The sequence below is a fragment of the Castor canadensis genome, chromosome 2, assembly GCF_047511655.1.
Source record: "Castor canadensis chromosome 2, mCasCan1.hap1v2, whole genome shotgun sequence".
Lineage (NCBI taxonomy): Eukaryota > Metazoa > Chordata > Mammalia > Rodentia > Castoridae > Castor > Castor canadensis.
The window spans coordinates 96,283,872-96,302,069 of record NC_133387.1 but is presented as its reverse complement, the minus strand read 5'-3'; the positions used below and the strand labels follow the sequence as shown (position 1 = coordinate 96,302,069).

Sequence of the window (18,198 nt, the reverse complement as noted above, 5' to 3'; positions counted from 1 at the left end):
TTGCTAGGCAGGTACTCTATCAACTTGAGCCACTCTGACAGCCTTTTTATGTTGGGTATTTTGGAGACAGGGTCTCTCAAACTACCTACCCAGGCTGGCTTCAAACAGTGATCCTCCTATCTCTGCCCCTGGACAGCTAGGATTACTATAGGCATGACCCATCAGTGCCTGGTCCCTATATTCTTAAACTATTTCTCAGTCAATTATCTGTGAAAATCTTAGGACTCTGGCAGTTAGGCCCAAGCAAGTTAAATACAAGGCAGTCAAACAAGATTTTTCACTGTTTTTATAGGAAAACACTCCCCACAAGCCAAAAATTGTCAGGTCAATATAAATGTGCACTTTATAAAGGGCAGCAAGTTCATATGTGCTGGACATAATGATGATCCCTCTCCTACTATTAAATTTAAAAAGCATATAGAGCTTTTATATAAAAAGTCCTATGTGTTTTTGATACAGGAGGTATTCTGTGACACTTCACTATAAACTAGTAAGATTAGTAGCCACTGGGGAAGGAACTAGGGTAGAAAGGAAACAGGATTCATGATTAAATATTATATTTATACTAGGCATGGTGGTACATACCAGTAATCCCAGCACTGAGGAGGCTGAGGTAGGAGGATCTTGAATTTGAGGCCAGGCTGGGCTGCATATTGAGAACCTGTTTCAAAAAATAAATATTATGTTTCTATACCCCTTTTAATTTGGGCCTCATGCCCACGTTACTCATGAATAAATAACTACATTTTAAAATAATGAACTTTTATTATCCTCATCGACAGAAAAGGCTCCAACCTGAGGTCCATGAGAAGTGAGCCACCCCACCACAGAGTGCAAAAGCTGTGGCACTGCCAGTCAGTGCCTCCTCAGAGTCCCTTCAGCCACCTCCCTGAAGGAGGCCTTTCTAAGGAATCAGACTCAAGTGACCAGCAGGGAGGAGGACACTGAAGAAGCTCCCCTGCCTGGAATCAGCCACATCCCCTGCTAGCACCTGGGAAGGAAGACACAACCCTCTGCTGTGGGCTGGCTCCAATGGAAGGTGGGGAGGATGCACAGCTGTGACGACAGATGTCCTCCTCTGGTCTGTGTCCTGTTACTTTCTGATAGCAGCTCCCTCTTTTCTTTGGCCACAGCGTTTGATTTCTGAGAACAAACTGAACTGTTGAGAACTGTTGAACAAGTCAAGTCCATGTCATTGTGAGTCTGAACTCTCACTTGACTTGGAAGATTTATGCTTCCGTTTTTTCTTCTTTTTCTTTTCTTTCTTCCTTTTCTTATGCTTTTCTTTCTTCTTCTTTTTCTTGTGTTTCTCTCTACATTCTGAAGAACTAGAGCTGCTCCCATCCTCATCTGAGGTGGAATCTTCCAGTAACCGTTTTAATTGCTGTATCCTAAACAGAGAAGACTGGTTAAAGAACTGCGATTTTAAACTTAAAACAGTGTGTTTCAATAGGCACGTGATTTAAAAACAGCATGGGGCAGGGGGAGGAAGTCACGAATAACTACCTCACCAAAGACAACACGTATTTTTCCATTGTCCTAAATATTTCTGCATGTTCCTACAGTCCTTATAATTTCTTGAAGAAATTTATGAACCATTCACTCACTGCTCAATTTCACTGTTATTTACCTCAACAACTACAGTGCAACCAATGTTTACCCTCTCTTTATGTCTAAGAATAAATTTTAACAAAAGCTCAGATCCTTAATGATACTGGAGAATAAAAAAACTAAATCATACAGGAGTTAATTGTACATTACAAGCAGACACCACACTGAGTTGCCAACACCACTTCCACTGGTGTGTGCTGGGCCCCACCCACTTGCTTTTACGCTATCATCAGTAGACGGCTGGCCTGCTCATTCCCCTGACAGTCACTGTTTAAGAAACCATTCCCCTGATTATTATACAGTGACGGTTTTCAACTCTATTTAAGACTTTAAGAGGATGTTGGTACCATCAGGACAACCTCACCTCACATCCTTCTCATGTCTTTTATTCTCTCGAATGATGTCATACATGGGATCTTCATGTGCCTTAAGAGTCGGAGAAGGTTAACATTTGGTTAGGCTTCACAGACTGCTAGTTAAATAAAAATTAAATCCCTACATTACTGAAACCAGTTTTTTATTGTTTGGTATAGCTTTATGTTTAACATGTCCTCATCTTTTTAAAAAGTCATATCACTGTAAACTTATTGGGGCTAATTCAGAAAAATTTTCTGAATTAGAAAAACAGAGGAAATAAAATATTCTTCATTAGCAAATAACTGTATTGTCCTATTATAAAACAGTACTAAAGTTGAGAAATAGAGGTAATCCTCTTTGATCTATTTGGAGAGATGAGCAAGAGATAGTATTAAGTGAAACAAGTGAGTTGTATTAGAATGATCCATTTATAAATACATAAAAATGTATTTATATGTTACATATCTCAAACAAGTATGTAAATATATTCAACTAATTCCTAGTTGGTATGCCAACTAGGCATACCATATGGAGGTATGCCTTAAGTGGTAGAATACCTGCCTTGTGGGCACAAGGCCCTCAGTTCAAATCTCAATACCAAAAAACCTGCGAATTCCTAGAGACCTACTCTGGGGAGAGAAGCAAGATTGGACTTGGTGGTATAAATTCTATTGTGAGGTGCCCAATTTCTTTAATCGGACAAATGAATTTTATTATTTAGGTAATATGTTTTATTTGCTTTGTCTGCAGGGCTCGGGAATCAAACCTAGGGCCTCAAACACAGTAGGCAAGTTCTCTACCTCTAAGTTACACCCCCAGTCCTTCATTTAGATAATCTAAATTTGCTTCAAACACTTAAACACATGTATGCAACTCTTGTCTTATACTTACATTTTTATGAACATTTCTCATAACATTAAAACAATTCCTAATTTCTAATTTGTTTACTGCCGTAATTTTGTGGATATGTTTAACTTTAAAGTTGTTTTCTGTTTTAGTTTAGTTTTTATTTTATTTACTTAATCATATCTATAATTATTGACATTATACTTGTAACAGTTGTGTACACAACAAAAGAGAAGTAGGAAAAAGCAAACAAAAAGAGCTGTGTATACATAGGTGTTCTGTTATAGCCGTGTGATAAATTCTCAGAAGTTGGGTCACTGAGTTAAAAAAAAATATGAGTATGTTTAAGGTTTCTGAGATTTAGCATTAAAAACTATGTCTTATGGTATCTGTAGAAACTGACATCTCAGGACTGGAGATGTGGCTCAAATTACCGGTAGAGTGCCTGCTTTGCAAGTGCAGACCCTTGAGTTCAAATCCCAGTCCTACTAAAAAAAGGAAAAGAAAGAGGGGATAACAGAAATTGACATTTCACTTTCATTCTTCTTGGTCCAAAATAATTTTTCTCAGATAAAAATGAAAATGCAAAACTTGAAATGTCTTACAACATCCAAAGGATGTCTACTGACCCATTTTGATCTGTATTCAACCCCAGTACATTCAATCACAGCACACCCCACTTGGCAGGAGCAGTAACTGAACAGTGGATTAGCACCTCTGCAGAGGGATTCCGTTAAAATAAAATGAGGAAATATTAAAATATTAAGCCATGTAAACTGCTGATAAAAACCCTGGTTTTAGTTATGAAACATGACTTTTTATATAATTTTTTAAATGGGGGTATTGAATAGATAACAATGACTGCTTCAGAAAAGTGTCACTGTTCCAAAGGTATAAGCAAAATCTTTTTTTTTTTTTTTTTGAGATAGGGTCTTGCTATATGGACCAGGATGGCCTCAAACATGCAATCCTCCTGTTTTGACTTCCCAAGTGCTGTTATTCCAGGCATTTACCACCATGCCCGGGTAGCAAGTAACATTTTGGGTTTTCTGCAGTGCTGGGAATCAAACCCAGTGTATGCTAGGCAAGTGTCCAACTACTGAGCTATATCCCTATCCCTTCAATGTTTTTTATTAGTAGCTTTTTGTTAAAGAACTATTCTGGGCTGGGCTCAGTGACTCACACCTGGAATCCCAGCTACTCGGGAGGCAGAGATTGGGAGGATCACAGTTTAAAGCCAGTCTGGGCAAAAAGTTAGCAAGACCTCTATCTCAACTAATAAAATGCTGGGTGTAGCAGCAAGTGCTTGTCATCCCAGCTTTGTGGGCAGTATAAGCAGGAAGATCTGATAATGAAAGCAAAAAAAGCTGGAGCCATGACTCAAGTGGTGGAGCACTTGCCTAGCACGTGCAAGGTTGAATCCCCACCACAGAAAAACTAATCTGTCACATAAATGCGTAACAGAGGTGTAGTTAACATCTGATACTGGGACCAAAAGACTTCTGGGGAATTTGTTTATAGAACATTCATTTCACTGGTGATTCCCGGACTCACTGATATGTACCACCTCTGATACATGTAATTTGACACTGCAGATTTTACTTACTACTCTGAACTGTTCTAACTTTTGGTTGCCTTTGATAAAGAAAGGGCATTCTTTGTCTCCTGTTCGGTGACCATACCGTTTGCAACGCCAACCTAAAAACAAAGAAAAAAGGAAATATTTCTGTAAGATAACATGGCTCACCTTGATGAGAAGGTTTCAAGAGATTAAAGTTTTTCTTCATTACAGTTCAATTCTAAAAGGAACCAGTGTGTAAACCATGAATGTGAGAGCAGAGAAGATAGAGGTGATCTAATTGCTTTCAAGTACCTTTGCATCTTGTAGTTTTAGGAATAAATATTCCATCATCAAGCACTGATGAATTAATCCATTGCAAAAGTACTGCAAAAGGTAGATTTGTTTTTATGTCTCACTACTTTTGAGAGTAAATCTTTTCCATTCATCATGTGGCTATAATTCTCATTTATAAACTTAGGCACAAGAACAAGTAACTTCTTTCTCAGGTTGAATCAACTACTGTACAAATCCCTCACAAAATCACAAGTTCTCTTAACATGTAAATGCCATCTGTGATGGCATTTACCCTAGTATAACTTTACCCACAGAACAGGGACATTGCCCTGCTTAAAGATGTTTATTAGAAGTAGCAGAAGGACCTGATGATGAGACATAACAAAGAAATATATGTACGAGTCAACAAAAGGGATACAATTTCAAAGAATTTCAATGATTATGGACTTGATATCACGTGTTGAGAACTGAGGAAAAGGAAATGGTTACTGAAGAAGGAATGGATGTAATTTCTCTCATCTCTTTTCATCCTCTCAGACCCATCTGGATTAGAAACAAATCAGATTATATGGGGATGGTGAGTTAAGTGAGAGTCTGCAATTGGGTACTGACTAGGGAGGTCAGGAAGAGATTACAGGTAAGATTAGCCAAGTGGTCTGTGCTAGCAACTATAGAAAGCATGTCATGAAAGGCATGGAGGGTTGGATGCAGGAAAGGCAATGAAAATGATGTTTGGAAACTCCTTATGGATGGTTTATGAGCTGTCTTTGTCCTTAACTCCTCTGCACTTTAACGTCTGGGAAAGAAGGACAGCATTCCTTTACATGAATGTCTGGGCACACAGCAGAAGTGAGGCTGTGAGGCTGGCCACCACATCCTTAGCTGAGCTATTTAGGAGGCTGAGACCTGGTAGACTGCAGTTGGAGGCCAGCCCAGGCAAATAGTCAAGCGACCCCATCGTGAGGCCAGCACCAGTAGTTCATGCCTGCAATCCTAGCTACTCAGGAGGAAGAGATCAAGAGGATCACGGTTTGAAGCCAGCCTGGGCAAACAGTTCATGAGATCTTATCTCGAAAATACCCAACACAAAAAAGGGCTGGTGAAGTGGTTCAAGGTGCAGGACCTGAGTTCAAACCCCAGTGCCACCAAAAAAAAAAAAGAGAGACTCCTATCTCCAAAATAACCAGACCAAAATAGACTGGAAGTGTGGCTCAAGTGGTAGAGAAAAGTCGGAAGTTCAAACCCAGTCCCATCAAAAAAAAAAAAAAAAAGTGAAGGATGTGAAATACTATAGGACGTGGGATACCATCTCTGCCGAAAATTCTCTTAGGACTAAAGGAAAGGGGATTCTTGCAATCCAAGTGTGGTCCACAGCAAAACTGCAACACAAAAGAGGCTGCTAGTAATGTAGACTATCAGGCCTCCCTCAGAAACACTGACAAATAAGGTGAATTTAAAATATTCACTGGGGGCTCAAGATATAGCTCCAGGTATCCCAAAGGGGCTTTCACAAGTCCTGACCAATCCTAGGCATTCAGAAGGCTGTGTGCAAACACAGTAAAGGCTTGAGAAAGCCAAATTCCCTCACTTCTGGCTGACCCTGAGGCCTAGGAAAGCAGGCAGTAAAGCAGAAAACAGTTGTGAACTAAATGAGCTCTGATGACGGACTCCAACATATGTAATTTCATGGACTGTGGAACTGAAGGAAACCATTGATAAATTATTAGCTGACTACTAAGCTAACTTAGAATTAGCAGCCATTTCAGCAGCCATACTATACAGGGAAAACAGACCTACAAAAGTACTCCAGGCAAGTTACTAAAAAGGCAGCTGGGTGCCAATGGCTCATGAATGTAATCCTAGCTACTCAGGAGGCAGAGATCAGGAGGATCACAGCTCAAAGCCAGCCTAGGCAAATAGTTCGTGAGACCTTATTTTGAAAAATACCCAACACACACACACACAAGAATGGTGGAGTGGCTCAAGTAGTAAAGCATCTGCCTAGCAAGCCTAAGCCCCTGAATTCAAACTCCAGTACCATCAAAAAAAAAAAAAAACAAAAAACAAGTAACATCATCAACACCTTTAGATAGGAAGAAGGCATCTGATTTCCAGAGTTACCACATTACATTATCCAAAACATCTACTTTTCAACAAAACTTTTCCAGATGCTGGACATAACAGGACAGACTTTATAGCAGCTGCTATACATTCAAAGAAATGAAAGAAAGCATGCCTAAATAAATGAAAGCATAGAAATGCTGTGTCATGAAATAGCAATTATCCATAGAAAAATAAACATTGGGGCTGGAGGCATGGCTCAAGTGGTATAGTGCTTGCCTAGCAAGTGCAAGAGCTTGAGTTCAAGAAAAAATAGGAAAAAATAAATTCAGGATGTGAAAAGTACATCAGGCGATCTGAGATGGTAAAAGACAGAATCCATAAACATCAACTCTGAAAAACAGAAAAAAGAACAAAGAAAAGTGCTTAAGAGTCCCACACACCAGGGGGATACCATCAAATTTAACAGCATACACATAATGAGAATATTAAGGGCTGGGGATGTAGCTTAGTGGTAGGGTGCTTGCCTAGCATGCCTAAGGCCCTGGGTTTGATTCCCACACTGCCCCTTTCCCCCCAAAAAAGAGAATACCAGAAAGAAAGAAGTGAGAGAAAGGGTAGAAAGAATATCTGAAAAAATAACCCAAAACTTCTCATTTTGGTGAAAAATACAAAGCAAAGAAGCTCAACAAACTCAAAAGTAGGATAAATTCAAAGAGATTCACACATATACATTATAGACAAACGGTTAAAGGCCAAGCATCAAAAGAGAATGCACATGTGGAGAGAAAGAAGTTTATTGCTGGTTAAGAGTCCACAAGAAAATCAACAGCAGACTTCTCATTAGAAACTGGAGGCAAGCTATTACAAAGGCAAGCTGAGCCTAGTGGCTCACACCAGTGATCTCCAGCACTAAGTAGATCTTAAGTTCAAAGCCAGACCAGGCTACATAGTGAGATGCTGTCTCAAAACAACAACAAGCACACAAAATACACAGAGATACAGACAAAAAGGGAAATATATATTGCTAAAAGTGTCAATCCATCAATAAGATAAAACATTTAGAAACATACATGTACCTAGGAACAGAGTACCAAAGAGATGAAACAAAAACTGAACTGAAGGGAAAATCAGAACAATGCAAGGTACTCCACATTCAGGCATGGATGTAATAACCAAATCAGCAATGAACCCCAAGACTTGAACAATGTAAACCAGCTGAACCAAACACACCTAAAGAATACTTCTCCTCCCAAAGACAGAATAAACATGGGAAATCAAAATATTTGGATGTGAATGAAAATTAAAGCACAATATAACAAAATGTATTACAACGCAGATAAAATGTGCTTATAAGAAAGTTTATAATTTTAAATGTTTATATTAGTTCTCAAATCAATAACCTAGGCTTTCACTTTTAAAAATCTAGAAAAAGAATAACCCAAAAAAAGAAGAGTAACCCAAACCAAAGATGAAATAATAATGAACTACTGGCATTTCCTATGCTGTGAATTAACATCAGAAACACTATGTTAAATGAAGAGTCAAAAATGAGAGCCCACAAACAATTTATATATGTCCAGAAAAGCCAAGTTTATAAAGACAGTGGATGAATGGCTGCCAGAGGCTACAAATGTGGATTAACTGTAAATGGATATGAGGGATTTTAATGGGGGATAAAAATGTTCTAACACTTATTTAGGGTGATAACTGCACTTAATTGTTACTAAAAAATGATTGAATTGCATACTTGAAATCAGTGAATTTCATCATTTACAAAACAAACCACAATAAAACTTTGGAAGAAACTATAAACTCAAATTCTGACAGTGAATTTGCAAGAGTCAAATGCAAAAAAATTGAACATAGAACTGGAAGCATGGCTTAAGTAGTAGAATGCTTGCCCAGCAAGTATGAGGCACTGAATTCAAAACCCTAGTACCACTAATGCAGGTAGATGATTTCTAGGTGAATTCTAGACCCCTGCAAAACAGAACTAAGGCAGCAGAGGAGATGCTATAGCTTATGTTAAGGGCTGGTGGTATGGCTCAAGTGGCAGAGCACCTGGCTGGCAAGCATAAGGCCCTGAGTTCAAACCCAGTATTGCCAAAAAGACACCCCAAAAAATGAGTTTCAATGTTGAATGTCCCCCAAAGGTTCATGTGTTGCAGGTTTGGTCCCAAGAATAGCACTACTGGGAGGTGCTACAGACCTTTAAGAGGTGGGGCCTTATCGACTACCCTTAGGTCACTGGGGGCACGCCCTTAAAGTGATTATGAGCCCCCAGCCCATCCACATTCTCTTTTTTTGTCTGCTGGCTCATGGTGTGAGCAGTGTACCACACATGCCCCACTGTTGCCATCTAGCACCCCACCAGAGGTCTAAAGTATGGGTCTACCCATACTTTATTTTGAGCCAAAATAAGCCCTTTTAAGTTGCCTCAGGTACTCTGTACAGTGACAGAACTCTGACTAATATGGGGGAGAACTAAAAATATACTTAATTTCTATTTGTAGAAGCTCCAAAAGTTCAGGAATTGGCAGCACCAGATACCTCTGGAAATAAAGGTGACGGGGTAGTTAAAATAAGGAGGACGTTGTAAGAGTCCATAGACAACTTTCTTCTGAAGGCTGTAATATCTACAAAAGGTTAAAGCCTAGGGTTTCTGGCCATAAATACAGAGGAGTATATGACCAAATAAAAAGGAGAGGGAGGGATTTCCCAGTCTTCTTGCTCTACTTAGCTCCTGAACACCAGCAATGTGGCTTCCACCTTCCCCAGAAGAACCTTCTTCTCTGGGAATATATAACCCACTCAAAGAGAAAAACCTACAGCTATTGACTTCAGATGTTCTCCCAACTGACCGCCTACAAAAAGATCATCTATAATGAGACCCAACAAGTCTGACTCACACACGGAGGGATTCTGATCAACTTCTTGCCTCATAGGCAAGAATAGGAATGATAGCCAGTCTCCAATTGGTCCCAATAATACCTGACTCCTAGAAAGCATATCCTTTGATGTATTTTGGATCCAGAATGTCTCCTAAAAGCTTATGTATTATAGGTTTGACCTCAGCATGGTGCTCCAGGAAGGTGGCAAGGCCTAGTAAAAGGTCTTTAGGTTATTAATGGCATGCCTTTGAAGGGAACTCTGGGATGCCTATCTTTCTCATTTCCCAGTGCCATGAGGTGAACAGCATTTCTATTCTAGAAAGAAGAGTAACAGGTATAAGGGACAAAAACAGGAGATAAAAGTAAGAAAATAAAATTAAGGAAATCAGTACAGGGGCTGAGGGGATAGCTCCAGTGGTAAAGTGCTTGCTTAGCACGTGTGAGGCCCTGGGTTCAATCCCCAGCACTACAAAGTAACAAGCAAATAAAAATGGAGACACACATTTCCAGATTAAAAAGATCTGCTAATTATTGAATACAATGATTGAACACAGATGCATACCAAGCATGTCATTGTGAAACTTCAGAACAGTGGGAATAAGGAAAAGACACTATTAAAGCTTACAGAGAAAAAAAGTTAAAAACAAAACAACACAAAATCCATATCCTGGCGTATAAAAATTCTATAAAACAAAGTTATTTTTAGAAAAGTAAGGCCTTAAAATTTCTACCCCTTAAGCTGGGTGTGTTGGTGCATGCCTATAAACCGTGTATTTGGGAGGTTGAACTGCAAGTTTAAATCCAGCCTGGTCTACAAAGTGAGACACTGCCTCAAAAAAATAAAATAAGATTCTATCACCTAAGGCCCATTTTGAACGAAACTGTCAGAAGAATCACTCAACCATGAGAAGAGAACATAAAACAAAGAAGAACCAGAATATAGGAAAACACAAGACCTAACATAGGAGAGAGGCTAAGGAAAACTATAGAATGATGGTGTCTTAGCTCAGGCTGCTATTAACAAAATGCCACAGACTGTATAGTGTGGTTTAAAAAACAGAAATCAATTTTCTCAGTTCCAGAGGCTGAATTTCTGAGATCAAGATGACAGCAAGGTTGGTTTCTGTTGAGGGCTTTCTTCTTGGCTTTCTGATGACTGCCTCTTTGTCTTCACATGGCAAACAGAAAGAGAGAAAGGGAGGAGGGGGAAGAGACTCTATGACTCTTTTAAAGACTACTAGTCACATCATGGGGGTATATGACCTCATCTAACCCTAATTAGCTCTAAAAAGCCCCATTATCTCAAAGTATCATTTTATAATAGAGATTAGGGCTTCAGCACATAAATTTTGGAAAGACACAAATACTTACTCTGTAAGAAGTAGCAAAAGCAGACACCTGGAAGGTAAGCATGGGAGCAGCCATCTCTAGAAAGATGAAACTGCCAGAACGCCTCAAGTTTCTCAATTGAAGTCTTAGGATTCAAGGTTGGAAGAATTTGGGGTTGAATTAGAAAACAGTACTGGAAAACAAAAATAAAACAAAACTGAAAAACAGTAACAAAAAAGAAGATAAACATTAATTTTGGAAGGAGGAAACTATGTAGGATGCGAGAAAGGAAAAGGAATAACTTTATGCACCTCTGAATATAATAAATACCAAAGACTTATCTACTGAAAATTATGACATAATTATTACTGGAAAATGAGACATAATGAGATTACATGTGTGTTCTAAGAGTAAGAGTGAAAGCTACATTCTCATCTTCCATTGCATGATGTCAAAAAGTAATGTCTAAATCTAAAAAAAAAAAATCAAGGAACAATTCAAGCATAATCTTTTTTTTCTTTTTTAAATTGCATAAATACATACAATGTACTTTAAAAAATAAATAAATAAAAAAAATAAATTACTTAAGAGTGCTTTTTTTTTTTCTTTTTTTTTTTACAGTACTGGGGTTTGAACTCAGGGCCTACACCTTGAGCCACTTCGCCATTCCTTTTCTGTGCTGGGTTTTTTCAAGACAGAGTCTTGTGAACTATTTCCCCAGGCTGGCTGCTTCAAATTGTGATCCTCCTGATCTCTGCCTCCTGAGTAGTAGGTGCCCAGCAAGTGCTGCTTTTTTAACTTTTTGTTTGTTTGGTTGGGTTTTTTTTGATGATACTGGGGCCTCTTGATTGCTAGGCATGTGCTCCACAACTTGAGCCATGACCCCAGCCCTTTTTTGCTCTAGTTATTTTTCAGATAAGATCTTTTGTATTTGCCCAGAGCCAGTTTTGAACCATGATCCTCCTACCTATGCCTACTGCACAGTTGGCATTACAGACATAAGCCACCATGCCTGGCTTGTTGGCTGAGATGCAGTTTCACTAACTTTTTTGCTTGGGCTAGCCTCAAATGGCAATCCTCCTCCTGATTCCCACTTCCCAAGTAGCTGGGATTTCAGACATACACCATCCACACCCAGCTCTTTTTTAAACTTAGCTTTTTGTTTGGTTGATTTTTTTGGTGTGTGTTTGTGGGGGGTGGGCGTTGAACTCAAGGCCTCATGTCTGCTATACAGGTGCTCTGCCACTTAAGCCACCTCCCAGCCATAAATTTAGCTTTCTGGCTCAACACTTTCACAATGAATTTTTCTTCCTCAATAAGGCAAGCATGCTTTATGCTGTCACAGACATATTTTGTACACATGGAACCACCACATACCCTGATGACTTATTTTTTCATTTCAGACAATTTCATAAGAACTTTAGGTCTCAGAGCGTGAACCCCTCAAAGTCGGCCTAGGTACATGCCACATGCAGATCTTGGTGCTTTTCTGACACTGTTAGTATAAAGGAAAGCAATCCTATTTCCAGGAACTTGGGACTGCCTACTTCTGTTAGGAGTGTCTGTAGGAAGGCCTATGACAGTATACCAAATGCAGGACCATTCTGAGTTCCTCAAGACACTGTCGCCAGAAGAGAGCTACAAGCGTGACCTTAAGATGTGACAATAAATGTTAAAACCAATTCAAAAGGCTTACTCTTTTGAGAAGTGTATAAATGCTCTTAAAGGTAGATGAGGGACATGCATGGAGAGATCTGCCTGTGCAGAACTCTGGCCTGCAGCCTGTCCTCGCTCCTCTGGTGTTTCTCGGAGATGTCACTTGGCACCTCTGATAGAGAGTGACCCAGAACAGCAAGTCTCAAGAAGACCTCCTCTCCAGTGCCTCCCTCACTCCCACAGAACATCTATTATGGAATGGGATGTCCCTTTTGTTATGGGAGTATCACTGAAGAGCCTACTCCCAAGGCAGTCATAGTCCTGAGGAAAGACTGGTGGAATTGGAGTTAGAAGCCCCTTCCACTGGACCACTTACTAACATAAGCAAGTCTGCTTTCTTCTCTAGAAATGGAGAATATGCCATGATTCTAAGAGGAATGGGCTGAGAACAAATTACAGAAATGAGCACACTTGCGCATTTTTGTATGCAAATTCCTTATAACAGGGGTGTTACTGAAATTCTTCCACACTCACATTGCATAACTTTGACTTCTTTCCCCAGTGGCATCCATAGTCCTTTAGTTGGTGCATGAGCCAGAAATTCCCTGGCATGCTCATTGCCTGGTACATCTGGTATACAGTCTTCTGGCTTAGTCTCATCTTCCTACACAAAGGAAACAGAGTATGAATCACATAGCAAAAATCACTGGAATTCTCTCCTTCCTGCTGAGGAACCCACATAGCCTGGGTTTCTCCTGCACTGTGGACACAAGGCCACCTTCAGCCACCCCCACAAACTGGAGAGAAAGAAATTACATTAGTGAGCAAGAAGAGAAGGATGCCTGAAAACCAATGCAGCTGCAACCGCAGGAAAGGCACTGGTTAAACACAAGTCTGTCTTCACACAGGCATGGTCTGTGAGTGCCACATTCTGACTATTACACTCTACGACCAAAAAAAGGTTTCACTATCTTAAGGACATGGTCATGGTCAATCACAGAGGTGCTGTGTCTCTGAAAGGCATTTCACCACTGACTCACTGTATTTACAATTAAAGTGTTTCTTCACTTTCTTATTACTTAAAAGCTTTTACGAATATTACGTTTATACCAGAAGAGTGAGTTTTAAGTCTTTTTAAATTGAAAGTTACCAAACAGCAAGTCTTTTGCCCTTTGCCTGCTGCTCTCAGGCAGTGACACTCTGAGACTGGGTGGCTAGAAAGCTGGGCAGCGGACCCAGTTCAGGAGGTCTGAGGGGAGGAGCTCTAGGTCTCCTTCAAGGATGCTCTGAGTTGAGGACACTCAAGACCCGAGTCCGGGGTACCGAGGAGCTGGCTGGGTGACGCAGACAAGGCAAACAGGGCGGCAGACCTTTGAGAACATGCGGCCAGTGAGGGAACCACAGCTGAGGAACCCACATGTGCCTGCCCTGGTTCCTTGGGGAAAGGAAACATGACTAATTCAGATTTCTCAAAGCCACAGGCTTGTAACAAAGCCCATCTGACATCTGCAGGGAAGAATCATTGCTTTCATAAAAAGATGTTTGAAACCTATGCAACCATTTTTCTAACAAGTTACTGAGTCTCCAAGTATGTCCAGTGAAATAATCATAAGTATGAACCTCACACTTACCTTGATTAGCCCAGGAGGAGGTTTTTCATAACTAGAAAATAAAAAACAAAAAGTAAAACCTTGGCAAGCATGTTAATAGAAACATAGCACACTTTTTAATGAACCAGAGGAAGCTGCCAAGTCATTCTAATAAGGAGGACATTCTTAGTAAAACTTAATACTACATTGTATCTGTACCAGTTTATAAAATATGCACTATACTCAGTATCTGAAGTAAATAAACAGATGCTATACCACATTCTGCAGAGATGTAGAACTCAAATTCACTAAAATACTAACTTACTGTCCCCACAGAAGGATTTTATTTAAGAAGGGAAGGCAAGAGATTGTAGGGAAAATGTGAGATTAAGAAGACCAAGGGCCAATCTAGTTCTAGAACATCACAGTGGTTTTTCAGGTTGTTCACCAACCACAGTGTCCATGTACTCAACAATGAACAGGCTGGGGGCGGGGATGGGAGCCTTATGTTCCAAAGCAGCTGGGGAGCAAAGGGGAAGGCAGAACTCCAGGAAGGCCTCTGTTCACAGACCCCCTCTCCCATGGTCTCCACTCACCCTGCCATGGAGCCAGCAAAGCATGCTCCTCAGCTCTGACTCTCCTCCCTCCACACCTGTCCTGACTATACAACCTTAGCACATAGGACCCCTGCTTGGTGTCCAGTCCAGGGGAGTCAGTATCAATTGCGCTAGTTTCAGTACACAAAAAGACTGTGGGAATCTTCTTTCCGTTTTACTAACAATCTCTCAAACTCCCAGAGTCTTGAAGATACAAACTGGGCCTGTGCTGCTGGTTCATTTCCACCTTCTCCCACTCTGCTGAAATAGCCAGAAAAAGGTACTGAATTCCAAGTTTGGAAAATCAGGACCAGATGCTCATGTTCATTTTTAAGTATCAACATATAAACACATGCTATCACACACAATGTGGGTATTTGGCTTTTAGTCATGAATGCCTAAAGGACAAAAAGAAAGTGAAGGAAGGATGCACACTGAACTGCTATACAGATGGTAGGAGCAGGGATGAGTATTTTCTGTAACAGAAATATTATCATCAGAAAAACATTAATAAATGTTAAAAGAGTAAACATGGCACTACATAATCTCAGCTATTCAGGAGGTGGAGGTAGGAGGACTGAGGTCTGAGGCTAGCCAGCCTGAACAAAATACTACCTGAAAAATAACTAAAGCAAAAAGGGCTGGGGGCATGACTCAAGTGGTAGAGCACTTGCCTAGTAAGCCCAAGTTCCTGAGGTCAAGCCCCGTGCCACCAAAGGAAAACCAAACAAGTTAGACATTGATATGGGACAAGTAGTAACAGTTTAGTCTAGGGTTGGGCATGGTGGCACACGTGTAATCCCAGCACCCGGGAGGCTGAGGCAGGTGGATTGCAAGTTCAAAGCCAGCCTGAGCCACATAGTAAGACATTCTCAAAACAACCATGATTATGATGATGATGATAACTCATGTCTAAAAAAGGGAGAAAAAACAGTGTATCTGTCATGTTTCTATTTGTGTATACAGGAAATGAGATGCTCTTTATGTTTATGAACACACACATCTTTATAGACACAGAATTTCTGGAAGGAAACCTAAGAAACAGGTTACAAAACTACCCTGGTGGAGCACTGAGGGTCACTGACAGGGAGGCCTTTATCTTTCATTCTATTCACATGTACCTGTCCCATGAGCTTCTCACAGACATCAGCTACCGGGCCTGCAAACTTTCTGAGCCATGTTGTTTAGAGAACTACATTTCTCATCTGGCTTCAGGGAACTTAAAACTACCTTGTTAAAGCCAGCATTTTGGTGCACACTTGTAATCTCAGCACTCAGGAGGCAGAGGCAGGAAGATCACAAGTTTGAGGCCAGCCTGGGCTACACAGCAAGACCCTGTGTTATAAAACAAAAAACCTAGTTAGAGCCTCAGGACAAGTGGAGAGCAGAGCATGGACTTTGACCCTCAGTTTCCTAGTTGTGAGTCCAAGCTACAACCTAAGGTAGAACTGGGACAATTAGCATGACATCTAGAATTCTGTTAAAATGAATTTGGCCTAATCTACCTCTGTACCTAGTAAATCCATATCCCAACTTAGTATGTAAGCAAACTACAGCCTAACTTGGAAGTGTATTCTTATAACAAGCTGCAGTCTCAGCCAATCAAAGCATCTCAGCCTTCAGCCAATGACAGGCTGCAATCTGCCAAAATACGTCCATTTAAGGCAAAGGCAAACTTGTAACCAATCAAACAGTTTCCTCTTTACCTCACTTTGTTCTGTCTATAAATACTGCCTGCCCACATTAGTGGGTAGAGATCGCTCAACCTTTACTGTTTCAGTGCAATTTAGGAGTTGTTTCTTCGCTCAAATAAAGTTTTCCAAGTTTAATTTTTCTCCAGAAAAATTTAACAGGTTTATGTATAATTGCTATAAACTTGAACTGCTGAAAACGTGTTCACTGAAGCATCTGACGTGCATTGATAATTTACATCCCCTCATTTATATTAAAAATTCACACAAAAACTGCCAATACCTGATTTCTGTCCCCTATTTTTCCACTTGGAATCATATACTAGGTATCTTTTGATCCCATGGGAAAAAAAAATCCAAGAATATCTAAAAATTTGTCTAAAGTTTTTAACAGTTCTTTCACTGAGTTGCAACCACCATTCTAGGTCAGCAATCATTCTCTGTATTAACAGTAGAATGAAGTAACTTGTGCAAAGGTACAGGGCCAGAGTAAAGCAGCTGGGGTGGTGCCAGGCTGTTGTCCAGTTACCCACATGCCAGCGTCCAAAGCCAACAGGTACCTTGCAGGACTGTTATTTGATGTATAGCTGGAATCCAGGAATAATCATTCTAGTACCTTGTTTGACAACAGGAATAGTTTACAGAGCTTGAGTATAGTATAATTTGGTTTGGCCAAAGGTATACTGAATAAGGTTTCCCTAACTTTGCTTTACCCCAAACATTACTCATTTTATCAGTTTTTTAAAATGAGATGTAGGAACTGGAGAATATCATCTTAAGTGAAGTTAGTTAGGCTCAGAAGGCCAAAAGAAACATGAATCCCTCATATGTGGATTATAGACCTAAAACAAATTCAGCAATATTATGGGACATGGGTCACACTAGGGGAAGGCCGTGCACTGGAGGGATAGGACAAGGAAAGGAACCAAAATCTCGAATATGGTTGATATGCTCATGGTATAGAACAAATACAGAAATCTTAAACTGGCCAAGGCCATCATGGGAAGGGGACTAGAGAGGAGTGAAGAGAACTGGTAGAGATAACCAATCGGGGTTGTACTACATATATGCATAGGAACAACACAATGAAACTGCTGTGTAGCTATCTTTATCTCAAACTAGCAAAAACGCCAAGTTTCCTTTTTTTTAATCTTCTATGTTTTTTTCTTCTACAAAATCTGAGTACAGGTTCTAGGGGGGAGGGTGGTAATGGTGGGAAGGAAGAGGTGGCAAGGAAAGGGGTAGGATGATGAATATGGTGCAAATAATGTATACACATGTATGTAAATGCAAAAATACCTGCTGAAACTGTTCCAGGAATCAGGGGAGGGGGGATGAAAGAGAGCAGTGGAGGGGGTGAATTCAAGTATTATATCTGATACACTATAAGAACTTCTGTAAATGCTACAACATACCTCCACACAGCACAATAAAATAATTTAAATTAAATAAAATAAAAAAATTAAAATGAGATGTAGGGCTGATGGAGTGGCTCAAGTGGTAGAACGCCTGCCTAGCAAATGTGAGGCCAAGTTCAAACCCCAGTACCACAAAAATAAGTAAGTAAAATAAAATAAAAATGACATGTAATTCTCCTCCTTCCTAGATTTGACATCAGCTCACCCAAAGGAAAACACTATGAAGTTGGGAGGAGTCAGCAAGGATGATGATGGCTTCCTGCTATCTCCAAAGCAACAACTGGTACAAATATTA

At 40.1% G+C, this 18,198-nt stretch overlaps 1 protein-coding gene across 6 annotated transcripts in view; it reads right to left on the bottom strand.

Annotated features, from left to right (window-relative positions):
* Window positions 1-745: 745 nt before the first annotated feature.
* The window catches only part of LOC109683979 (retinitis pigmentosa 9 protein), a 28,968-nt gene continuing 11,515 nt past the window's right edge, over window positions 746-18,198 (bottom strand). For 2 of the 6 annotated variants that reach the window (XM_020160083.2, XM_074065332.1), the window contains exons 2-6: window positions 14,241-14,271; window positions 13,144-13,273; window positions 4,421-4,512; window positions 1,976-2,037; window positions 746-1,391 (exon numbers count right to left, since the gene is read on the bottom strand). In XM_020160083.2, the coding sequence (XP_020015672.1) occupies window positions 1,193-1,391; window positions 1,976-2,037; window positions 4,421-4,512; window positions 13,144-13,273; window positions 14,241-14,271 (514 nt within the window). In that variant the 3' untranslated portion in view covers window positions 746-1,192. Of the gene's footprint in view, window positions 1,392-1,975; window positions 2,038-4,420; window positions 4,513-10,995; window positions 11,147-13,143; window positions 13,274-14,240; window positions 14,272-18,198 lie in introns of those variants that run through there. The other 4 variants (XM_074065333.1, XM_074065331.1, XM_074065334.1 and 1 more) reach the window with 4 other exon arrangements.